The sequence below is a fragment of the Phaenicophaeus curvirostris genome, chromosome 6 (assembly GCF_032191515.1).
Source record: "Phaenicophaeus curvirostris isolate KB17595 chromosome 6, BPBGC_Pcur_1.0, whole genome shotgun sequence".
NCBI classification, from domain to species: domain Eukaryota; kingdom Metazoa; phylum Chordata; class Aves; order Cuculiformes; family Cuculidae; genus Phaenicophaeus; species Phaenicophaeus curvirostris.
This window is the reverse complement of record NC_091397.1, coordinates 36,302,412-36,328,142: the sequence shown is the minus strand read 5'-3', so window position 1 is coordinate 36,328,142 and position 25,731 is coordinate 36,302,412. Positions and strand designations below refer to the sequence as shown.

Genomic DNA, 25,731 nt, shown 5'->3' with positions numbered 1-25,731 from the left:
AGAGGCCAGCTCCCTCCTCTCTACAACCTCCTTTCAGGTAGCTCTACAGCCTCCTTTCAGAGAGCAATGAGGTCTCCCCTCAGCCTTCTCTTCTCCAGGCTAAACAACCCCAGCTCTTTCAGCCGTTCCTCATAAGGCCTGTTCTCCAGCCCCTTCACCAGCATCGTTGCTCTTCTCTGGACTCGCTCCAGAGCCTCAACATCCTTCTTGTGGTGAGGGGCCCAGAACTGAACACAGGATTCAAGGAGCGGTCTCACCAGTGCCAAGTACAGAGGGAGAATAACCTCCCTGGACCTGCTGGTCACGCCATTTCTGATACAAGCCAAGATGCCATTGGCTTTCTTGGCCACCTGGGCACACTGCTGGCTCATGTTCAGTCGGCTGTCAACCAACACCCCCAGGTCCCTCTCCTCCAGGCAGCTTTCTAGACAGACTTCTCCTAGTCTGTAGCACTGCATAGGGTTGTTGTGCCCCAAGAGGGGGGCAATCACCTCCCTCGACCTGCTGTTCACACTTCTTTTGATGCAGCATAAGATACTGTTGGCTCTCTGGGCTGCAAGTGCATGTTGCCAACTCACATTGCTTCTCATCCACCAGCACCCCCAAGTCCTTCTCTTCAGGACTGCTCTCAATCCATTCTTCACGCAGCCTGTATTCGTGCCTGAGATTGCCCCAATCCAGGTGCAGGACCTTGCACTTAGCTTTGTTGAACTTCATGAGATTCGCACAGGCCCACCTCTCAATATTGTCAGGGTCCTCCTGGGTAGCATTCCTTCCCTCCAGCATGTCAACCATACCACACAGGTGGGTGTCGTCAGCAAATTTACTGAGGATGCCCTCAAGCCCACTGTCCACGTCTGCAAAAAAGATCTTAAGCACCTCCATTCCCAATACCAACCCTGCATAACACCACTCATCACTAGTTTCCACTTGGACACTGAGCCATTGACCTCAACATTTTGAGTACAGCTTATGAGTTATCCAGCTAATTCCTATCCACTGACTGGTCTATCCATCAAATCTATGTCTTTCCAATTTAGAGACAAGAATGTCATGCGGGACAGTATCAAATACTTTGCACAGGTCCAGGTGGTTGATGTTGGTTACTCGTCCCTCATCCACCAATGCTGTAGCTCCATCATAGAAAGCCAACAAATCCATCAGGCACGATTTGCCCTTAGTGATGTCATGCTGGCTGTCACCAATCACCTCCTTATTTTCCATATGCCTCAGCAGGGTTTCCAGGAGGAAACGTCTGCCTCATGATCTTACTGGGCACAGAGGTGAGACTGAGCAGCCTGTAGTTCCCCTGGTCTTCCTGATTTCCATTTTTAAAAATGGGAGTTATATTTTCCCTTTTCCAGTCAGTGGGAGCTTCATCATACTGCCATGACTTCTCAAATATGATAGCACCCTAGTGGGTGTTGGGCTCTTCTCTCAAGTGATATGTGATATTTTGAGAGGGAATCTTAGAATTATAGAATCATAGAATAGTTTGGGTTGGAAGGAACCTTAAAGATCATCCAGTTCCAACCCCCCTGCCATGGGCAGGGACACCTCCCACTAGACCAGGTTGCCCAAGGCCCCATCCAGTCTGGCCTTGAACACCTCCAGGGATGGGGCAGCCACAGCTTCCCTGGGCAACCTGGGCTGGTGCCTCACCACTCTCATCATAAAGAAATTCCTCCTTACGTCTAGTCTAAATCTGCCCCTCTCCAGTTTATACCCATTCCCCCTTGGCCTATCACAACAAGCTTTTGTGAATAGTCCCTCCCCAGCTTTCTTGTAGGCCCCTTTCAGGTTCTGGAAGGTCACTATAAGATCTCCTCAGAGCCTTCTCTTCTCCAGGCTGAACAACCGCATCTCTCTCAGCCTGTCCTCATAGGGAAGGTGCTCCAGCCCTGGGATCATCTTTGTAGCCCTCCTCTGGACCCGTTCCAACAGCTCCATATCCTTCTTATGTTGAGGATTCCAGAACTGGACACAGTACTCCAGATGAGATCTCACAACAGAGGAATAGAGGGGCAGAATCAGCTCCCTCGACCTGCTGGCCACGCTTCTTTTGATGCCGCCCAGGGTATGGTTGGCCTTCTGGGCTGCAAGCGCGCATTGCAGGCTCATGTTGAGCTTCTCAGTCTGCACCAGGGGAGATCAGATTGGAGTTTAGGAAATATTTCTTCACCAAAAGGCTTCTTGAGAACTGGCACAGCCGCCTAGGGACGTGGTGGAGTGACCATCCCTGGAGGTGCTTAAAAATGGGCAGATGAAGTGCTCAGGAACGTGGTTTAGTAGCAGACTGATATGGTTGGATTTGGATGATCTCGAAGGTCTTTTCCAACCTGAAACAAAGAAACTTACGCTTAACAGTTTAATTTAACCATTAAGGCAGGTACGCTATTCAGCGCTGGCGAAGACTCAGGATTCTATGATTCTATGAAAAACACATGATTCTTTTGTATTTATGCCAAAAGAATATTATTGCTTTGTCTGCTAGAAGCAAGCAAGGAAACATCAGCCTCCCTCCGGCATCACTCGTATTCAAATGGATTTATCATGGAATCATAGAAGGGTTTGTGTTGGAAGAGACCTCACAGCCCATCCAGCTCCAACCCCCAGCCATGGGCAGGGACACCTCCCACCATCCCAGGCTGCTCGAGGCGCCATCCAGCCTGGCCTTTATTATCTTTATTTGTTATCTCAATGTGTAAACGCTGCACAGGGCAGCCACGCCCGCACTTAAGATGGCCGCCACGGCCTCCCGTGTCTCAGGCGGGCCCTGAAGCCGCGGGGCTGCCGGTGGTGGCTCGGAGCTTGCCCCCGGCCAACATGGCCGCCGCTCCCCTATTGCTTCCGGAGGCAGCGAAGCTCTTGGTTTGCCCTCAGCCAAGATGGCGGCGCCTAGGGAGCGGTGGAGCGCTGCCGGTTTTCCTTCAGCGAAGATGGCGGCGCCCAGGCGGCGCGGAGGCTGCGGTGAGGGGCCGGGCCGGTTGTGGGGAGCGGGGGTCCCGGCGGCGCGGCGGCGTTTGGGGGCATCTGGGGGCCGCGGCGGTGGCTGAGGGGGCGGCTCTGTCCCGGGAAAGGCAGCGTGGCCGGGGGAACTCGAGCCGCGGCTCCCTCAGCGCCTCTGCGAGGAGCAGCGCTTGCGGGCTGTGGCGGCACCGAAAATGCCGGCCAAGAAACTCTCCAAGACTCGGTCTGGAGTTCTAGAAAGCGAGCGTCCTTTATCGGGGCTGGGCAACACGATGGAGTGATCGCCATCCATCGTGAGCAGCCAGACAAGAGCTGGGACGGGATGTATTCCCCACTTACATGCATACGGATAAGCTCTCCCAGAAACCTTACGCATATTCTGGTACTTTTCAAAGACTTATTTTAATGTTATTATGAACTTTACAACAACCAAAACTCTTGCTAATTTGGAGCTGGCTCCAGCTCTCTGCCTGACCTTTCCTTTAAGTTAAGAAGAAATTCCAAACAGAGGCGATTACAGAAGAAGAGACATCTGTTCGGCACAGATCATGCTTCACATGAGGCATTGTCATCTTCAAAGAATGAACAGTGTCTGGAAAAACACTGCTTGAAAGAAAACGTGCTATTAGACAGACCTTTTGTTCAACTTTCAGAGAACACAATTACTTAGATGAAACTTATCTCTGCTTCAGCTTAAGCCAATAATATTCCACTTTGTGTAATACTAACTACCTCTTGTATCAGTGGGAGCTCCACCGGTGCAGGGACCTCACTATAAGAGGCTTCTCTGGGCTTTCTTCAGTGAAAAAGACTAAATAATCCTGTTAATATCTTCTTCTCTATTTCATTCTATTTAGTGATTGATGGGAATGGTTGAACTCGATGATCTAGTGGGTCCTTTCCAGCCTAGTGATTCTATGATTCCCTCTGCAGTAGAAGTAGCTAAGTCTTTATTCAAAATATAAAGGAGTATGAAGAATTTTTTTTACTGCGAGGTGGTGAGGCACTGGAGTAGGTTGTCCAGAAAAGTCATGGATGCCCCATACCTGCAAGTGTTCAAGGTCAGGTTGGATGAAGCTTTGAGCACCCTGATGCAGTGGAAGGTGTCCCTGCCTATGGGAGGAGGATTGGAACTGGATGGTCTTTATGGCCCCTTCCAGCTGTGAGAAATGTCCTCATAGCCAGTGGAAACAGGCTCAGATAGATTCCTTAGTGAAGCACACTTTATTCGCATCCATGCATGAGCAGGTGTCCCACCAAGTAGGTGTACTTGGTATACAGTTAGCACGCTTTTATTTCTAATACCCACAACCAGATTGTCCCTCCTTTATTTCCCCACTGGCTGAGTACTTTTAAGTTTTACAGCCTATCCGATGCTTCTAATTAGCCTGTCAAGTCTCACACCCTTGTTCATATCTCCTACCATACCTCCCCAGTTGCCCCCTCTCTTTATCTAGACACTTCCTTCCATGGTTTTGGCTTTCTTAGAGCTTTTTAGTAGTTACACCCTTAGCTTGCCCCTTTAACTGCAATATCAGTTTGCACTGGTATTACCATGACTTATACAGGATAGCATCATTCTCTGTTTTACTATTTGACCACAGACCTAACTTACATGAGGCACAAAGTTGTAGGTGTCTTTGCTTCTGGTCCTTAGTGGGCAAAATTCAGTATCTGTATTGCAAAAAATAACATTTCTTTTAGTAACACAGCCCAAATCATTCTAAGATTCTGTGATTTCTAGTCAAGGTTTATAAGGTGGTTAGGTATTTGCCATAATCCAGAAACTGGAAATGAAAGTCCTTGCCAGTTCCTAACTCAGCAGGCAATTACTCGTGCCTCTTACTTCATGCACTGCATGGAAGGCACTTGGGGCTGTTAGTCAGTTGCTATCAGCATAAAGTTGTTTCTGCTTGCTGTTTGCGTACCAGCAACATTTAGAAATGCTTATTTGACATGCATGTGTGTGTCACTGCCATAAGAAGGGAAGAAACTGCTGTCTTAAGTTGTCTTCATAAACCACAGAAGTTGCCTTACCAGCAATGATCTGACTTTGGTCTCTTGACAGATACACCCTGGTGGTAAACAGCGTCTGTTTTCCTCGTGGAAACGAAGGTACAGGTTGAATAATCAGCTCCATACATTACTTCTCTTCAGAACTCACATTTTTTGCCTGTGTTTCTAATCTGATGCTTAGACAGAGGGACATTTGAGAGTGTCTCAGTATTTTTGTTAGCATATCAGCAGAGGTCATAGTCGTCGCTGCTACTATGTCCTGGGTACAAGCTGCAGTCAGCCGAGCCAATGAGGATATATTTGATGAAGATGCAGATGAGATGTATCTACTACAGAAAGAGTGGAACAGCACCATGAAACAAAGGTTGAAGGTATTTCTGTAACAATGATTTAACAGTCTTTTTAACCATTTTAGATTTACTGATACGTACCTTGATATACACGTGGTTGATTTAAAGGGAAAACTGAGAGTGGCTGATTATAAATTATTGTGGCTTAGTTTCTTCTGAATGTTGGGAAAATGTAGCAGGGATTTACAGAAACTCTATCCTAGTAGTCATGAGAGCAAAGTACTGTTTTACCAAAACACTTTGGCTCCCTCCGCACTGCCATACGTATTTGCGAAAGGCAGTGCAAAATTCTGGTGCGAGCTATTTCCTTCATGTTTGTAGGGTTACCACCAGTAAATGCAGGGCAACAAAGCTAACAAAGAAACGTGAGATGTTTGGGGGTTTAGGTACGGTTCTTCATCAGTCAGATTTAATATATGTGACTCCGTGTAGAACTGCAATTGGATGGTGTGGTCTGGGTAGTTCTTTGGCTTATTTATTCTCCTAGTGAAAAATACTTTTTATGAAAGCTGGTTTCCACAGCTCTTCCCTCCCTGGAATTCTGCAGGGAATAAAACAAGTCCATAAATCCAGGTTATTTCAACAGATACATTATCATCAGAGTGGGGCCAGTGGGGCTCGTCTGCTCATGAGTGAGTGGCATTTGGCTGAAGAACATGAATGGAAGCTGTTGTGTAGGCTGTTGATGAGAAAGGATATTACAACAGAGCTGTTGTATTATTCTCCAAGGAGAAGTTTCCTGCATCCAAGTCCCTGAAAAAGACTGGTTTTCTTAAGGGGCTGTTTAGTGTTCTTACACAAATCCCTCTGGTATTTTATAAGTAGATCCTGCAAAATCATAAAATGGTGAGGCTAGAGCTGTATGTTGGGCAAAATAAAGAAACATTCTTGTTCCTGGCTATTCCTGTACCAAGGCCACCAGTTTTCTTCTCTTATGAGCAAACAAAACCGAAGTTTTCACTCTTACGACTTGCAGTTTTGGTGTGAAAAAAGTTAAGAATAATTCTACATTATATGGTAATGATTAGAATACAAAGAAATGAATTTGCATTACAGTCATTAGCTTTTTCTTACAGAAAGCAATCACAATGTTATATGTATATGTGACTCTCCCATCACCATTTTTTTCCCTGTGTAATTCTTGAGTTGAGCAAGATCCAGCAAATGGAGTAGCAAGGCTCCATAATTAGTTTTGTGAAAACAGGTATGTGGATTATGGATAGGAGAGTACCTCTGCTAAAAGGGAGTTTTTGCAGCCTATCTGTTCCTACCTAGAAAACTATATGAGGTTATTCCTCAAGGAGTTTTTTATAACGGACTTGGTCATTGCAAAAGCAAGCATGCTTTCGTGCAGGTTTGTCTTATTTTTTTATGTTTCTAAAATTACTTTTATTATTTTCTGAGCTTGCTGGGGATTCTTTTGGAAAAAGAACTGGATCTTGAAGATCAGTAAATTCTAATGCACTGCAAAAAAGCATGTTTTGGTTTGGCAGTTGGGGAGAGATGTTCAAACCTAGAAGCTGTAATTTAAGAGACTGAATACCCAGTTTAACTGTTGTATTATGAAATTGTCATGGGGCAATTTTTTCACATTGTGAACAACCTGTTTCACCACTCCTGTTATAGGAAGGCTACAGAGATGGAATTGAGGCTGGAAAAGAACTTGCACTCCAGGAAGGCTTCAATCAAGGCTATAAACATGGTGCTGAGCTCATGGTTACCTGTGGCCAGTTCAGAGGAACCCTGAAGTAAGTTACAAACTCTTTAAGGCCATGTGTGTGTGGAGGATGCTTATGGAGGTAGCGTGCATGTAGGTTTGGGGTTGTTTTAATAAAAAGAAACGTATGAAACACATTGTGAATATGTCCAAAGTGAATTTGCCTGAGAATTTGCAGGTAAATTCTTTGCCTGAGAATTTGCAGGTCTTGAATACAGAGAATTGCCTACCTGCATGTAGAATTACAATTCTTAAAAATATTCCTTCAGTTGCTCTTCGAAAATTATCTGAATCTGCATCTTTAAGCTTAGTATTCAGTTCTACTGCTTGAATTTCCCAGAAAATGTGAATGAAGCATATATACTTTATATAAAAGGTACAGATTTCTTGTAAGATTGCAATCTCCCTCCAGCACCCAGAAGTCTGTGTGGATACACCTAATCGATTTTTTGCTGTTGTTGTTCTTCACTTTTCAGTGCTCTCTTGTCCTGGTGTCATCTTTATGGACATGACTCTGCCTTAAGTGAGATAAACAATCTTCTTGATGCAATTGGAAAGCATGAAGAAGATGTGCTTAAGTATCTGAATTCTATTGAACGACAGCCACATCTCGAACACATTTTAGACTGTGTTCAGGACATGGACCTTAATCACACAGCTCCAGCGGGGACAGAGTATGATGAAGGTAAAGCTGGAAAACACGAAGACATTGGCAGCTCTGGTGAAAACATTTGTAGAAATAATGTTGCGGTTGGTTCCTTGCAGTTTGAGTGCAGCAAGGCAGAGCTCTGTACAGATCCTGAACAGTCAACCCTTGCTTGGGTTAAAAAGCAGACAGTTTGGCTCGTAGAACAACTGGGCTTATCTCTGGATATACTCCATCATGTCCAGCAACTGGAACATTAGTTTTTCTGCCTCATGATATTCAAAATTATCTCAGCTGGATTTGATTCTCAGTTTGTGGACCACGTACAGGCTGATGCATCACTTTGTTTTAGGGAAACCTGATTTTGATACTTCCTAGGAGATGCTTAGTGTGTAAATCTTCACTATGCTTTGGCTTCTGGCAAAAGCACTCTTGCTTTCAATCAAACATAACTGTCACAGAAAGGGGAAATTACTTTTAGGGGTCTACAATGATTTACTAAACATGTTTCAATCCTGTGGTCAGAAACTTATCATTTTGCCCTCACTTTCTCTTTTGGCAGCAGTCTGGAAATTGAGCAAGTCCCTTAAATAATGTTTCTAAATAGGTCCCCTCTAATATGTAAAAAACATGCCCAGAGCTATGGACAAGTATTCTTGCAGAATAAGCTGCTGTTGATGATGTGCCGACTCTGTGCAAAACAGAACAGGATTTTCTGCTAATTTCTAGAGTGCTATGACTCTCTCTAGTCACTATATAAAACATAGGAGTTTTTTACCTTTTGTTAAATTGTTCCTCTTTTGTAACCACTGTGCAGTGCAATTTCGCAGTTGGACACTATTTTTTCCCTCGTAATAAAGTTCTATTTATTTAACTTCTGCTGAAAACAAACTATTCTCTTCAAATGCAGAATTACTGACAATTCCATTGTTTTACTGTTAGACCATCTACTCTTACTCTGTTCAACCACACTTAACAGATTTCCAGTCTTAATGAACTTCCTTGTGTTATATTTTTATTTATTTTGCCAGTCCCTTTAGCCTGAACTGTCCTTCCCTTATTCCTGTAGTGTTTTTCCCAAACCCTCGAAGGAAGCCAGGCTTATTCACCTTCTCTTAGAAACACGTTGTCAGCCACACATGCATATTTCTGACAATTTCCTGTTTCTGTGCCAACATTCTATATTTGACACCTTCTCCTAGTGCTTGCCTTAACTGTAGCTGCCAATTGCTCTAGTCAGAAAGTCTTTTCTTAGTGAATGCGTATCTCTGTTTTACACTCATTAAACTGATGTACAGTAAGTCAGGAGTTTACTTGTATTAAGTTGCATGTGACTTCCCTTCATATCTGAGACAAAGCAGGTCTAGACAGAGACAAACTGAAAGTTTGAAGAGCAGACTTAGCTGTACTTTGGAAAAAAAAAGTGAAACCATAAAACAGTTTTATACTTTGAGGCCAAAAAAAAGCTAAGGTAAATATTAGTTTATTTTTGGAGACAGAGTGTACAGCTTCCTTCCTTAAGACTCTTGTTACCGTGACGCATAGTTGGTAGACTCTAAGTTTGGCTGGCATTCGGTACCACTTTTGCATCAGGGGAATACAGAACCACTCCCTTATTATTATTTCCAAAACAGTGGACAAATAGGGCTGTCTGTGTTAATTACATATGTAAAAATTGTTCAAACAACTTTCTTTTTCTCAATTTATTTAGCATGATGCTGACGTGGGTAAATGTTACTTTCTACAAATGCATGTCTTATGTTCTATCCTGTATTGCATACATTAGACAGAAATTTCTTCTGTACTGTGGTAGAATATGGTGCAGGCAAAAATGAAGGTTACTAGGGCAGTGTTATACTTTCCAAATCTGGAAGTTTAAAAGTTCAAATTCAGGAGTATTACTTCTACTTATTTAATAGTGTACAAAGAAGAAACTCCATTCACAAATTACTAAGTCGACAATGAGCTTGCCAAGTTCTCTCTGACTACTTCTACAAAAGCAATCTATGCCAGGGAAAATATTTCTTGTTTGGTTATCAAACAGTGGATTGTGTGGTTTACTTATCTGTCATAACAGTTTCTGTAATAGCAATGGAATCACTTTCCTCTACTCTGCACAAGGTTTCTGTGCTTGCTGTGGGGTTACTTTGTTCTGCGTTGTCACCCAGAGTTTCCAGTTTGGCTGTGGAGAGATTTTCTTTTGGACTGTGTGTAATACTTGGCTTATGTGTCACTATCAAATCTTGCTGACCAGCCACAGAAGGGCCTTCTTCGGGGCTGTTAGAATCCATAATTTGCTCACATGGTGGTTCAGGTTTTTGTTTCGTGTCTACTTCCATGTCTTGTGTTTCACTATCAGCTTTCACTTTGGCAGCATTCCTGAAAATAGCTCTCATGACAACCGGGACTGACATGCAACTGAAGGAAGAAATGAAACATTAGTCACTACTATAGACTTCATCCCTTCTTCAACATACTTCTGTTTTGAAACAGCGGCTGACACTTGAATGGGATGTGGTGAAAAACATCACTACCTCCTCACATCTTTTTGCTTTGTGCAAGCTACAGGCATTGCACTGTAACTACAATATAACTACATGTGCTGTAGAGGAAACACACATTGACACAATGAAATCAAATGCTGGATCTTTGAGTTTATCAGTGTAGAGAAGCTTTGATAGAGTCATTAAGGGTGCTCTTAATGAAAAGCTAATAATATCAAAATATATTCATTCTTGCTGAGTTTTGTAACTGTAACTTCAGTGTTTTGTATAAGACAGACACAGAGCTTATCTTCTCTAAAACACTATCTACATTACATGGGGGCAGGGGTCTGCTCTAACAATAACCTGGTTCCAAGAATAGTATCAAAAATCCTGTGGCTTAAGACAGGGCAGGCTAATTAAACAAGTTAAAAATCCAGCCTGCATTCATCTTGCTGTCATCAAAAAGAAAATAGTTGTATTCTAGGACTGGTGCTCCCAGTCCTTTCTCTAGTATATGTGCATATATTGCAGCAACTTGCCCCTCTTGGAAATTGTTTCAGAAAACAAGCCAAAGGCAGTATTGTAGACATACCATATACACCTTGCTTTCTGAAAAGAAGCACTGATTGGTATTAGGTAGATGTTAAAAAAGTCTTTTCCATGCTCTTCTAAGTTATACCAGTCACGAGACTGTCATGAGCTGGAGTCTTCAGAAAAGCATGTTTATATCTACAAGAGGTAAAACTCTTTTCATGCAAAAGTGTTCCCCTGCCCCACAGGCTTTCTACCAGAAAGAAACACTTTCCATTTCTTGAAAGAGATACTTAAGTCATTGAAATGACTTATTCTCACTATTACAAACTTTAGTTACTAGAGTGAAGTTTTATGGTTGCTGAGTTTATGACATTGTGAACGCACATGCTGTTTCCTTTACATGGACATCCAAAGTTCATTCCAGCTGTTACAATATGAAATAAAACAACTTACCGCTTCAAAGCTCGTGTTATAAAGTCATCACTAGAATTTAGAGGTGGATCTTCAGGATTTAAATGAAGGTGACATTGGACTTCTCTGGAGGTTATAACATCAATTATCACTAAGAAAGAACGGTATAATATTTCAAAATACAACATTTTTATTAGTACTGAAAGCCATCCTTTTATTTTGCTGCTTCAAGAGAGTCAGTGGGAAGGGGCTTGCAGTAATGCTCTTGCATAAGGCTTGTTTTTTCCCCAATACACTTAAATCAGAAATAGTAGAAGTTTCAATTTATTAATTAACTGAAGGCCAAGACAGAATAGGACTTGAATATTTGCATTTACTTTCTGGTTTATGCTGAATACGGAACACTTTACATAAGCCATTTATACACGAGTCCTGCTTTGTGTTTTTCATGGGTTGCATACCATTGAGAGTAGCCCTTAGAATGCATTTGTAACAGAGAAGCATAGCATGGGAGAGCCTAGATAGAACCAAGTCCCTTATCAGCCCAGTAGAAAGGTTAGTATCTATTATTCCACACATACCACAGGCTAAATTCTCTTTCACAGGATGAAGGAAAAGGACAGAAAAACTGGTGTTCTTGTATGGTAGCACTTCAAAGTAAAGCAGTTCTGAATCATCTAGAAATAAAATTACTATTTAGTGATATTCACCCATTGAATCTGGATTCCTTTTGGTAGAAGCATATGTCATAATTTACAAAATACTTATACAGTAGAATCTAATTATTCATTACTTGGGCAACTTATTTTATGCTTCTAGAAATGTCAGGCCTAGGAGATTTTTTTAAAAATACTCAGAGTGTAATACTAAAATTAAGGATTTTTTTTCTCATTTAAAATACTCCATAAGTAATGACAGTTTTAGCAGGGGAGCAGTAGATCTGCTAGCCGCCAGCTTAGAAGCTAGATTCTCTCTAATATTCTGCCATTACTTCCCACCACATAATTTACCTTCATTTATATGCTTCTCGGAGACACAGCTGCTAATAAGACTGTTATATGCCACTTGATGTCGAAGAATCTCTATTATGCCAGGCACACACTTTGGATGGCTAAATGGGATTTTACTAACCAAGGCTCCCACTAAATCTGAATTTTCCGAGCCCTTGCTTATGAAATAACAGTGCTTTGGACAATCTGGAAGAGACTGAACAACAAATATGGTGATATTTCAAGCACTGAAAACAAAAAAGGAAAGCTTGATGTTATCAGGCAACTGCACAATCTGACAGCAAAAATAATTTTGGAAGACACACTTCTAGCATTTCCATCGTGTCTGCATCTCAGTAGAAATATGAACCTTAGAGGAAGCTGAACAAGATACACTCTCCCTCCCAAATGCATCCAAATTGGGTGGATATACCCAGAGATGAGTGGTCAGGACCACAGATTCTTCCAACTACTCTTAAAAACCCTGTAGACTATAGAAATGTTAACAGCCAAGATCTCTCAGAAGAATATCATGGTAGTTCTGGCCTCTTCTCCCAAGTGACAGGGGACAGGACAAGAGGGAATGGCCTCAAGCTCCACCAGGGGAGGTTTAGGCTAGACGTTAGGAAAAAATTCTTTACAGAAAGGGTCATTGGGCACTGGAACAGGCTGCCCAGGGAGGTGGTTGAGTCACCTTCCCTGGAGGTGTTTAAGGCACCGGTGGATGAGGTGCTGAGGGATATGGTTTAGTGTTTGATGGGAACGGTTGGACTCGATGATCCGGTGGGTCTCTTCCAACCTGGTTATTCTGTGATTCTGTGATTCTGCTTGACAGTTGTACAAATAGGATAGCAGTTTTGCCTGAAATCTCTTTAGGGCATCATATGTTGTTCCTCCTTCCATCACTACTGCTTTCTTTGAAGAAGTCTATTTGGCTAGAGTATCTCCCAATGATTCATTTGAAGAGGAGGAGGAGAAGAGGAGCTAGTAAGAAAAACTTGCCACCTGTCCATGTTGATAGTGATTCTCTGACAAAATTAGAATGCAATATTATGTCATCTCTTTCAGAGTGACAAATCGGAATTGTCACCTTAACAACAGGGCAGGGCAGTTAATTAGCAGAGTCTACATTAAGAAAAGCTGAAAAACAGAATAAAAGAGCTTTTCCTCATGTATTCACAAAGCAAAAGTGTTTCCTCTGCCTTCCTTTCAAGGTTAGAATTTAATAACTTATTTTTATAAATAAAATCTTTAAACTCAGAAGCAAAACCATCTCCCAGCAAGTACTTATATTTTAGGGAACTGCTGAAGAGTTACAGAGCCTTTCATGGGTACTCAATGGAAATAAAAAATTCATCCCATCTTTTGGGTTTTATAGAGGAGAGCTTTGCTAAACTTCACCTTAGCATGGTGTAAACTTAATACTACCTTCTGTACCGCCAGTTCAAAGTCCAAGAACTATGTAGGTGGTGGGCTGTGCTAACACTGCTACTAGAAGAGAAAGAAGTGCCCTCTTTTGTTTCCAAGCAAAAAAGTAGATCCTTGAAGCTTATCTTGTAGTTGCCTTGTATATAAGTCTTGCAGAAAGCATCTTAGCCATCATTTTCTATTCTAAAAATTTTCCTCTGTGTCTAATGCAGCAAAAATTGAATATTTCTTAATAAAAGGGTTATTAAAAGGGAAGCCGTCTACAGGTACGCAACCATGGTTCTAGACAGTAATTGACATCCCTGTTGTAACACTTTACACTTTTCTTCCTGGCAATCCTGCTAAAAGGAATCCATATTCTCAGTGTTATCTAATTAAAAAAATTTTTTTTTTAGTTAAAACAGCATGACATATACAACATGATAAAGACCTTCAGAAAGCTAGGTAAGCACCAACTTGGGATTTGCTCCTCCCACTACAAAAGAAGTTTCCTTCTTTTTAAGGCATTAATGGCAAAGTTCTGAGCAATTTTTAGAAGAGTAAATATTCAGATTACACACAGACAAATTAGTACAACTTCAGCAGCCACACACACAGTGTTTCATTAATGAGGAGGAGAAGCTGGCTTACTTGAAAGGGCCTAATATTTTTTCGTAAATAACTTGAACTATTTCCTAAAAAGCATTTACATACAGTTGGGATTCTGGGAAGTCTGCAATGCTTGTGTATTAGGAACTATAATTTAGGATATATCTTGCACAAGGTCAGAGCGTGTGTCAAACACACTATACTCACCACAAAGAAACAGGATTTGTGTGTAGACAAGTCTTCACTGCCTTTTTCTTTGAGGGTAGACTGAACAATCAGCTCATATAGAGGAGCAAGTTTCAAGCCAGTAATCCGAATTCCTGAAATCAGGTGATTTTTTTTTGTTGTCATTTAGGTTATGACTGAACATGAAAGCTAGTATTAAAAAAAGGGAAAGTAGAAAGCAAATAGGCAATGCATAGTCACAGAAGTACTTGGTCTTAAAACAATTGTAACATGCCTGTGAGCCTCTGTATCTCTTCAATACTGCATGAGGACATAGGAATAGGCTGGTGAAACTTCAACACAAAAAAAGCTAACAAATCCATGCTGAGTTCATCAGATAGCGGCAAAAAAAGAGGGTTACTAGAAAAAAAAGAAAAAAGAAAAAGAGGTCAGAATGAAAGCTTGTGATAGAACGTGATGTAAAAGGGACTCCCAAAGCAAAGGCACTATCAGGTCACTCACAGTTTACTATGTTCCATACTTTCTGTCTTGAGAAAAGTTTTGTTTTATAAATGCAACTTTAGCCTTTAACATTTTAAAACAAGGTTAGTGTGAAGACTGGCAGAAAGGAAAAGCAAGCCACAATAAACTGAGGAACAGTGTACAAGGAAGTTTTATATAAATCATTCTATAGTGATTTATTTTGGAGAATGACTTCAGACTTTCTCTCCAGCCTAGCACTGAAGTAGAGAGAGATAAGGTATTCATGGTGGGATTCAAACTACTTTTCTATAGTTAAGGTGTAACGTCCTCCAATATATGCTTTATTTATTTTGAAACTATGCAGGGTTGCTTGTTAAATACTAGGAAGTTAAGTAATACTGCTCCAGTGGCTCTTTCTGGTTTCAAATCTATGAATAAATCCATAGTTCAGTGCAACTGACACACTTAAATATGAACACAGTAACTTTGAAGTCCTTTTGGGAAAACTGTAAAAGCCACAGGTGACAGAGGGTGCAGCCACGGAGCACAATGCCAACAATAAAACAGAGCTCCCCGTTCTAGCAGAGGCCGAATATAAGTTTTGCTGAGGTTAGTGCCAATGACATGTAAATCCATTTCTGTATTGAGAAGTGTCCAGGCCCTCACCCGTCCTCTCCAGCCTGAGAATCTACAAGCAGTGGAGAAAGAGGAAGTCGGTGAAGCGTATCGGTGCCTTCAACAGTTACAATTGTTTTTGTTCCACATACCTGGGAACCTGAGGGAGAAAGAAGAAAGACAACGGCATTATTTCCCTCTTGTCGGTGTAGATTAATCCTGCGCATAAAAAAACATGCAATAGCAAGGGCTTTTAAAGGTCAGGTCCAGCTGACAGCCACAATGCTTGGGCAGCAAGGAGAAGCCTGAACAAAATGGCCAAATTGCCCAAGCTGTAGTTGCTTTTGGGACTTGCCATGAAACAGATCAAGCAACCACCAGTCATTTGAATGCTGGCTAGGCAGTTATTTTGTTTGATGTCTCCTTTCAATTTAGGTCAACAGCCAAGACATGGGAAGTGGTTTCCTGATGTACATTCTAATTATGCTAAAGTACATCATATAAATCATTCTGCTAAACTTGAATTTTAAATCTTATTTCTGAGTTTCATTAGTCAACTTTGCTTCATGAAACATGTAGTGTTGAAAAAGTTATCGCATTAGTAATTTCTGCTTTTCTAGCTTTACCAGGATTTAGTTCTGCTTCCAAAACTTGGTAGGGGGAAATGTAAAATTCAATGTTCATAGGAGTTCCTGAGAAATAAAAAAAAAATAGTTACTACACTTCAATAGAGGAAATCTGTTAGGCAACTTGACACAAAGGGCTGGGGGAAACAAGAGCACAATATCTTTCAGGGGCTATTCTTAAATATAAGTGGTAATATTTGCATAAGGGACTCTCACACCAACCTGTGCAACAGCATAGTGGTAGCATGTAGTAGAAGTACCTTTATGAACTATAACACATGAACAGGTAAGGCTCACTTCTGACACTACAGATGAGCCAAAAAACTTAACTGACTGTAGCTGGCTCTTCGGCGACATGAGTTTTATCTCAGCTACTATCGCTGTCTTCTCACGGTTACTCCCAAACTGTGGTTTCCCACATAACCTCAGAATATTGCTGGCTTTGCTTTTACTCTGCTGCAAAGTCAGTGTTGGAGGAGCTGATAAGCCACCTGGTCTCTTCCTATTTTCTCCTTCTGTATGTCTCTACACTATCTGAGAGTACAGACACAGTAAGTTCCTACTGTATGTTGTACTTGTAATAGAGGATCTTTACTGTAAACAAAGATCGGCTCAGGAAGATTTTTTTTTATTACAATTCTTTAAATCCATGAAGAAAGAAAAGAAAAAAAAAATTCACCTCCAGTTCTTGGCACCAGGTGTCCTACTTTTCCATGAAGTACTTCAGTAACTCTGTTTACATCCTGTGTTCTAGTTCAAAACACATCTTGATTAGTGTTTCCTGAGTTGTGGTGCTAGCTAGGCTAATGTAAGGAGTAATTTCCCTTAATCAAAGGGAGAGGATGCTTTCTTGGAAGTAGATTGTGTCTCCATTTGTTATGACAGCTTTCAAAACATAATCATTCTACTCATGCATTTACTCCTAGGACTTGGGCTTCCGGTTTCAACCCTGTATCTGAGCTGTTTCATGTTGCAATTTGATTTGCTATTTACCAGAAGTGAATGGGGACAAAAATATTGGAGTGGCAGGTTTAGCAAAGAGTGAGGAAGTAACCTGGATAAACTAATTCAAACAGAACCAATCTGTAACTTCAAATGTGGTTGTACAACTGAATACATACAGCCATATAATTAATAGCTGTGCATTAAAACTCTGCAGTTCATTAACTTATATCATAGATGGGATAAATAATCCATTTAACTAATTAATAATATTTACTGAGGTATCAGTGATCAGCAACGATATAGTGTATTTGTTCATGGAGATAATGCGCTTCATGGAGATAATAAGGGAACACTGTACAAAAATAAGCCAATTGTGTTTCAGGTCACAGATGGTGATGCTTGCTGGACTGCTTAATAGGCAAGATAAGAGGAAAGATGTTTCAAAAATCTAAAAGGAAAGCACTGTCCTCGGCTCTAATTTTCTGAAAAACAAACAAACAAACCAACAAAAATCATTGTACAATTACCAGAGGGTTTAGGAAAATCTGTTCCACATCTGCCTGTAATCTGGCTCTTTGAAAGGAGAAATGAGGAAAGGAAAGATAGGAGGAAAGGTAGCATCCACAACTCCTGATTTAAAACCTGAGCACAAAGTGAGATACCCAAAAAGCAGGACCCCAAAAGGAATATTTTACTCCTGCCACAGAGAGATGTAAACACGACTTCTGACTTTCAGAGGCATTGTTGACTCCTAGTGGGTGCTCACATGCACACACACACACAAGTTCTGCAACCAACCAGTTTCCCAGCAAGTCTTTTAGATAAGGCCCAGAGTTCAAATCTTGTTTGGTGTGCCTGGAGCTGCCAAACTACAGAAAGGTTTCAAGCTTTCCAGTGGGATAAAACTCATTAGCCTTCCACTACCTGCTCTATAATTAGATCAGTTAACTTGGCTTTTAGTGAAATGAAGGGTGAGGGTGTAGGGAAAAGGAGAAAGAGGTAGATTTCAACCTTACCTGTCTAAAAGATACATTGCATAAAGATCTTTTTCAAGGGCTTGCAAAGCAAGGTATCCCTTAGCTCTCATTTCACTGAGGGAGAGAGAGAAGGGAAAATATTATTTTTGTAAGTAAACAAAAGCTAGGCTATGGATTTTAAAAGTTTTTCAAGTAATAACTAGTTGCAACCTGTTTCCTGGAATTTTATACAGATTTGACAGGTCTTCTAGAATCTTTCCAAAGACATCATAGTTCTTCATCCTACCAGAAAGAAACAATTGCTATCATGCTACTCAATGAGATGGATAATAAGTCTTTCATATCTAACTTGCTTGAACAAGCATAATTTCAGAATGACATAGGCCCCCTCCTTATCAGATCTGGCAAGTAGCTATTTAGATTTTCTTAGAAGAGACCAGGAAATGTGAATCCTTGGCTTTGCTGCAAAAAGCAATGTAATTAGAGCTGATGCTGGTTAAATATGCACTACTGAAACCAACAGATGTGCACGATACACCAATATGACAGCTCATTGGCTGCAAAGCACTTTTCCTGATGTTCCAATAAAGCTACTCATGTAGTAACACTTCCCTAACAAAATGCATTTATACATTTTCCTTTCCATCAAAATATCAAGGATTGTGTTAATATTGGACTTCACGCTGTAAGAGAGACAGATCTTAAATACAAATGATAGATACATCAATCAAAAAAAAGAAGATGGGACAAGTGACTTGCATAAGTTTGTGAAGGAATGGTTCAGACCACTCCAACTCAGAGTTCATGCAGATTCTGATGAACTGTGATAGCCTGGAGCTCTGCTTAGACTAAGCCACCAGGTATTTACTCACCTGGATTTTAAAAACCTTACAACACTCTCCAATGCTGCAGTCACGCAGAGGCCTGCACTCAACAAGATATTACATTCCCTTTCCATGCAGATGTGACTGCAATGAACATCAGCAGAGGGACCAAATAAGCCCGCCTGGACTTCTACATTGGGACAAATCCTTTCCAAACAGAAACCTAAACAACTTACTCACCAACTCCATGACTCTTTCCAGCTGGGACAGCGGGGCAGCAGGGAAAAGGGAGGGACGCAGGCATGCAGGTACAAGCACAGACACAGCACAAGCCCATGCTTTAGCTAGCTGGTTCATCATGATATTAGGGTTACTTTGAGACTGACAGGAAACATTACACATATAGCAAACTGCCCTATGACCAAATAAAATACTACAGCAAGAGGTGCAGAAGGGATACTTGCACTTTGTGCCAAAGCTTAACGAAAACAGGAAGGCAAACAAGTAGTACCCTTTGCGCTAGTGGTAATGATATATCATCACTCAGAGCCAAACCGCTGGCAGTTAATGTCACTAGGAGTCAAAACCCAAGGAAAATGCAAGTTAAAGCTTTAGGACAGCTGTTTGCACCCTTAAGTCTAATATAATTTTGTTTCTGAGGAAAGACAGGGCTGGAAAAACTGATGAGGCATTACAGGTCCACATAAGAAAGAGATGAAATATGCAATGTCCGTGATTATTCTTTCTCTCTTTACCTTCCCTTTCAACTGTTCTGTTGAGGTATTTCAATAACAATCCAATTTCATAAATACACTCATTATTAGTAAAACCTGGAACCTTGATCACATTGGCTGGAGAACTTCTAAATGGATTTTTAAGGAGGTGGCCTGACTTGGAACAGCAACTATTTAAACGAAAATGTAGTAAATAAGAAAAAAAAGTATATATTGCCCTGCCAATGCATAAGGCAATTAAAGTAACATCTTCTCCAACAAAGAAAAGAAAAACATGCCGTGTGATCTCCCCCTGCTTTCATTTCTATGACAGAATCCTGAAGGACACGTAGTTGAAACATTTGAATCTACAAAGTGGAAGCAGGTAATAATAGTTACAACATCCACCAACCTCCAGTGCAGAGCACTGGAACCAACTTTACACATTAAAAATAAAATGAAAAAAGTTGTCAGTTGTTTTGCTGTTTTCTGGATTCATATTATTGCTCCCTGATTCTTGCTTTTTTCTTTCCTTTTTTTTTTCTTTTCTGCAGTTCTTACACTGAAACCATTCTAGCCTTGATTTCTCTACAATATTCAGAAAAACACAACAGTTGGGAATTCCTTTCCATTCAACAAGGGACTGCACATGATTCTTTACCTCAGATGCTGCACCAAGTCTTCACAAACCTACAGGAATAAGAAAGCAGTTTCATGTTTCTTGCCATGCTCTGTGAAACATCTCTTTAAAGCATTGCCTTGGTAACAATAGATTGTTTCCAATTACTTTTAATTAGCTGAACTGTTAGTGAAAAAAAAACCCAAAAACCAGCTAATGAAAACCAAATTAACATTACAACAGTTAAAACATAATATTCATAGGATAAAATTAACAGAAATAGTTTGTTGATAAATTCTTCCCAGAAAAGAAAATGCTTTTATTGGAAGCTACTGTGCTAAAATTCTCTGGATATGCAACTCCATCCTAATAATATTCTGCAGCACTCACTGTTCCAGAGCCCTGTGCTGATTAAACAGGACTGCTTGAAATTCCTGGGCTGACTGCAAGTGAAAAAAAGGACTAAATAAACTCCACATTAACGTAACAATTTGGATTCTTACTGACAAAAATCAGAGTTTATGCTGCAACAGCTCGTTACCTTTGATCTGAAGGATTGTCTGTAACACTGAACAACTGCAGAAGATGTGAACTGCAGAAGGATATTTTGCCAATATTTTAATAAGAAATTTTGCAAGAAAAACATTGCCATTTGTAGGAATGCACATATTCCTAAAGAAGGCAGAAGCAAAAAGAAAATCTTTGGCAACAGCTCCAAGACAACCACTAGGAATATATATTGCACTACTCCTTGGTAGAAAAAATTTAAAGACCCTATTATTTACTGTATATTGATAACATCCAGGTATGAGAAAACAAATATTTATGCAGAATACTACAAAATTCTTGGAAGGTGGACTGTCAGCTGAGTTTTACCTCAGTACTTAGCACTACAGTACTCAATACGTGCAACTGAGTTGTAAGTTTATGTGATATTCAGATGCCTAAACAGGTAACCAGTGCCATGCACAGGCTGGCAAGTGTGACCAGACCAAAAGGAAGCCAAAGAATTTCTGGCATGGCAGCTGGAGGCCAGGTGGGAGACTACGGGGAGGTGAGAGACAGAGAAAATTAACTTTACCACAGGAGCTTCTCCAAAGTGAGCCAGCTTTACATCTGTCACCTTTCCATCCTTCTCCAGCAGCACTTCTATATAGAACATGTCTGATGTTATGTAGCAGGCAGTCCCACTGGGGCTGACATGAGCATTAAGTCTAAAGAGGGGGGAAAGAGAAAAAGAAGATTGTGTATCTAAAAATTTTGTCACATGAAGAAAGGAAATGAGCATAGTTTACTTGGCCGTGGGAAGAGACACCAGGGATGCTTCAAAAATAACTCCTCCTTGGCTCAGCTTCTGAAAACTATCCAACTAGGCAAGGTATTTGTGCTCTGCTCATTGCATTCTCATGTTGGTTTGCTGAAAACTATTTATCTCAGCTTGTGGCTTTGGGACCTAGGCATTCATGCTCTCTATTCACCCAACAACTGCCTCCACGAAAGGCTAATCAAAACAGGCAGTTATGCCCATTCCAAGTGATACACTCCATTAAAACACTACACCACAAAAAATTACTGTTGACAAGCCATCCAGATGGTAATCCTCACTGGACTTGGGGCCATGCTTGCTCATTTCATTTATCCATAAACAAACTTACCCTTTTTGTTTGGATAAAGATTCCAATCTGTTCATCACAGAAACCAAAGATTTTGCTGCAAAAAACCAGAAGTTTTATTTAATAAGGCTGTGATGATCAAGAAGTAGAATCAGTATTATCCTGCTCTTAAGGGTAGGATTCAGGTAATGAGAACAGTATCTCTTGCATGACTTTTTGTTATTAGTAACAACTATTACCCTATGATTAATGAGTGCTGTGCTGAGTAGAGCTTATTCTCAGACTTTGAGACTAGCTCTAGCCTCAAGGCTTAGCCCGAAGATAAGTCAAAAGTCTCGTGTCATATTCACCTCTGGGTTTGTACATTTGACCCCCTTGTGCAGAACATCACTAATGGAGAAGGATGGGTAGTTTCCATAGAATATTAAAAAAAACCACTCTGAGTTATCTGACAGCTCATTACCATTTAATGTCCTTTGTATCTTCTCCATGCAAGACAGCAAGAGATCATCTGAAGCATCGCTGACAGGCCGTTGAAGTGGCTTATCCTAAGCACATTTGTGAAATCAAGAGACAGAGAAAGACTCCTTAAATTACTAGCCAAAGAGGAATATCGCTGCATGTGAGACAGAACACTAATGTCCAAAAAAACACTACTTCTTTTCGTCAAACATAGAGGTGACCTATGATTATAACTGTCTCTAAAGTGGCAGCACTGAATGGATTTATGAAGACTCTGTTGTGCAGTAATTATATATCAGAAGCCTTTAGAGCTGAGAGTGACTTCCCATTACCTTTTCTTTTGAGCTGAACACAAGCTATATCAGCTAATCTCACCATGATACTGAAGATCAACTCAGAAAATACTTATTTTGGGAGGAATCTGTCCGAGTGAAAAGGAGAGATCAGTAAACGCCACAGGGGTACTTGGTTAGATCCAGGGTGCAAGTTCCAGCTGAAGAGATTAACTTAAGTAGCGAGGAAACTCTCCCAGCTTCTCTTCTAGCTCTTGTCTGAGAAATTTTCATACTTCACACTTCACAAAGAACACTTACTGCTGAAAAGTTTTCACCGTGTTCAAAGTCAGCACATTGTTTTCAGAGTAAATCTTTCGTTAAGCATTAATAAAAAGGGAGCATGGAAACAAATGGGACTTACATACTAAGCTCACAGCAGCTGTGTTAATTTGCTTTTTACAAAGATGATTCTCAAATATAATTATCTACTGGAAGGGCTGGAAGCATGGAACGACTTATGGTATATCACAGCAGGACACTCTAGATAGTGGGTTTCAGGCCAGTTTCTGAAAAACAGTTCTTCTCCCATTCCTGTTGGCAAGAAATTGTCATACATACCATGAATGCGCTAAGGATAATAAATGGAAAATAACCAGAAGTATTAGGCAATCAGTGCTAACTCCTGAAGACTTAAAATACTGCAAGAAACAACCTCTAAAGTGTTAAAATAATGCTGGAAACTGTTTTATCCACTCTTGTAAGAAAAAGCAGGATCCAGACTATAATAGGTACCAGTTTTAGTGTGTTTTTTTTTCTTTTCAAGTCAAGGAGACATATTCTTCTGTCACTTAATCAGAGATTCTTACCATGCAAAAATGGACAAGTTTCACTGTTTCATTCCATGGTTTTTGCTGGTATTTTAAATGCAACCGTTCCATTAAAGCATTTGTAGAAATAGCTGTCATAGCACCTGAAAAACATATCAAAAAGTACTAAATATGATGGCATGTATTTACACTGGCAACCAGAAAATTTGGAGGAAAACAGAAAAACTTGCTAAGGTCACAGGTGCTATGCTTCAAAAGAGGAAGAAAATATGCTTTAGTTGAATTTTGCATACCAATATTCAATTTTTTTAAGACTTCGGAGAGAAAAAGGGTGAGGGAGATTTTGTATAGGCAAACATTCTCAATACTAAACACAGAGATGCAGCCCAATTTTCACCTTGTTAAAAAAACTTGGCTTTCTTTACCCATGTACAATCTCACATGTGTACTCTTAATAAACACCAAGGCCTTGCCACTGGTTTTAGGCATCCAGATTTCAACACCCACCTAGAGCTCAGCAGAGCTAAGTTTTATTAGAGATAAAAAATTCAAGATAATTGGGATAACAGGGAAGGAAAAGGGGCCAGGAGAAGGAACATTTTCAGCCCATCATCGGTCTCCTTATAGATATTCTCTGCGGTCTTACAGAGAACCCAGAGGGTCAAAGAAAGATTTTTGCTGAGATGTGGTATGCTCATAACCACTAATTCCATGAGGAATAAAACTGGAGTGAACTTCCTAATCCATCAGCCTGAGACAGGCAGGAAGACTCCAGACTGATTAATAAGAGGAAATTGAGTCCCTGTAACATGCCACCCACTGTGCTCTGCCCCTTCGCACCAGAAGAAACATTGCAAAGTACTTCTCTGTGCCTAGAAGGCACAACAGGCACCAAGAACCATCCCCTTTGAGGTAACAGCACTGCAGGGGAAGAGGGAGATAGACCAGGAGAGAGACCTATATACTCTTTGCATACACCAAACAGAGATGGTGAGTCAGGGCTAGAAGCAATTTCCTCCTGCTAGGAGGATGAGAGAGCAGAAACCACAGTCCCATATAAAGGAGGCCACCTCCAGCCAGCTGGAGAAAGGAGAAGCAGTGGACCCCAACAAACTCTTGCAAGCCCCACTACTGGGGAACACACCCCAGCAATGCTCCTGCTCAGCCTGTACCTCCATCTTCACCCACACACCAAGCAAACAGGGCTCCTACTTGTAGCACCTGCACCACAGAATCCACAGATGCTACACAAGTCAGGATTACTCCCTCACAAAACTGGCCCCCAGGGGTTTAGCGTTTGAACTTAAGAATCTTGATAAGCACAGCAGCATTACTACTCGGCTCTGCTAGTTTTCAGAAAGGGAAAAGTATCCTGCCAGTCACGTTCTTCCACATCTAAGTCCTAAGGAGAAAGCATAATGTCTGTTCCCATCTTTTCAGAACATGTAGCACTCTCAGGAAAAGACTGGATTTACCAGGGGTAGAAAGGCAGGAGGACGTACGATAGCAACAATCACTCAGCAAAACAGGGAAGCACTCCATAAGGGAGCTTTTAGTCTAGTTCATGTGTGGAAAGGGTGACTAACCTATATCTACCTATAATGTTTGCTTTGTATTTGGGCATCATTTTGTGGCCACCTGTTGCTAGTCTCCTTTTACATATGAATTAGTGCACAATGAAGTGTGAGATTCAAGGCTTAATCCTAGACCTTTGTATAGGCACTGGCTTGAAACTTGGTCACTGGGGAATGCCAGGTCTACAGCAAGAAGAGCATGTCTCCTACGTAAACCCTGTGTGACAGCATTTGAAGATATCTTACAGCATACTTTCTGCTTTCAGCTGTCATAAATCAAGCTGCAGTGCCTAAAATAGTCTCATAACACACAAAGAAGATGATCTTGGATTTGTAAATAGGTACAAGGATAGAAAATAGTCCAGTAGCCTCACTACGATTATAGAGGAAACTCCATTTGGATGTAGGAGTCCTAGAAGAAGTAGAAGGTATGAGTCCAAAAGCAGTATTTGTCTCCAAACAGACAGGTATCAAGCACATTACTTAGGAAAAGGCAATGCAGCTGAAAGAGCTAAATATGTTTGCATTTCAGCTTTTATAAAGGAGGTGAAAGTTGATCAAGTAAATTGATGATGGAATTCCACCCTTGTGGCAGATCACAGTGCCCTAAAATTACTAGCTTGGCTGATGCTATTAAACATTCATTTCTGTGTAAAGCTGACATTAGAAGTGACTATAGGTGTAATTATGAGCTTTACTTGTGACTTGGTGCATCCATTAAAAAATGTGGTTTTGGCATTTCTATAGAGGCATTTTAGCTTAGGTTTGCTTGAACAATGTATTTAAATGTTTTCTGCTGAGCAAGAACAAATGCTACAGCCTATATAAAGGGAGGAGGTTGCCTCAGTCCAGACCATGTGAATGGGCGTGTGCATATG

At 40.9% G+C, this 25,731-nt stretch overlaps 2 protein-coding genes across 3 annotated transcripts; one reads left to right on the top strand and one right to left on the bottom strand.

Annotated features, from left to right (window-relative positions):
* The first annotated feature begins 2,883 nt into the window (after nucleotides 1-2,883).
* Nucleotides 2,884-10,913, top strand: YAE1 (YAE1 maturation factor of ABCE1). 2 transcript variants are annotated; one of them, XM_069859781.1, is made up of 4 exons: nucleotides 2,884-2,970; nucleotides 5,039-5,357; nucleotides 6,963-7,084; nucleotides 7,530-10,913. In XM_069859781.1, the coding sequence occupies exons 2-4, from the start codon at nucleotides 5,241-5,243 to the stop codon at nucleotides 7,957-7,959; spliced, it is 669 nt and encodes a 222-aa protein (XP_069715882.1). In that variant the 5' UTR covers nucleotides 2,884-2,970; nucleotides 5,039-5,240; the 3' UTR covers nucleotides 7,960-10,913. The 2 variants fall into 2 exon arrangements, with proteins under 2 accessions (XP_069715882.1, XP_069715881.1); XM_069859780.1 differs by lacking the exon at nucleotides 2,884-2,970 and having other exon boundaries at nucleotides 4,600-5,357.
* A 317-nt stretch (nucleotides 10,914-11,230) lies between these two features.
* LOC138722054 (mediator of RNA polymerase II transcription subunit 1-like) lies at nucleotides 11,231-23,390 on the bottom strand. Its single transcript, XM_069859778.1, has 15 exons — nucleotides 23,319-23,390; nucleotides 22,179-22,263; nucleotides 21,758-21,812; nucleotides 21,184-21,316; nucleotides 20,145-20,173; nucleotides 18,157-18,228; nucleotides 17,986-18,060; nucleotides 16,704-16,774; nucleotides 16,025-16,090; nucleotides 15,450-15,558; nucleotides 14,596-14,720; nucleotides 14,343-14,455; nucleotides 12,141-12,336; nucleotides 11,712-11,807; nucleotides 11,231-11,256 (listed from the first exon to the last, which is right to left on the bottom strand). Exons 1-15 carry the CDS (start codon nucleotides 23,388-23,390, stop codon nucleotides 11,231-11,233), a joined length of 1,323 nt encoding a protein of 440 aa, XP_069715879.1.
* Between the last annotated feature and the right edge of the window lie 2,341 nt (nucleotides 23,391-25,731).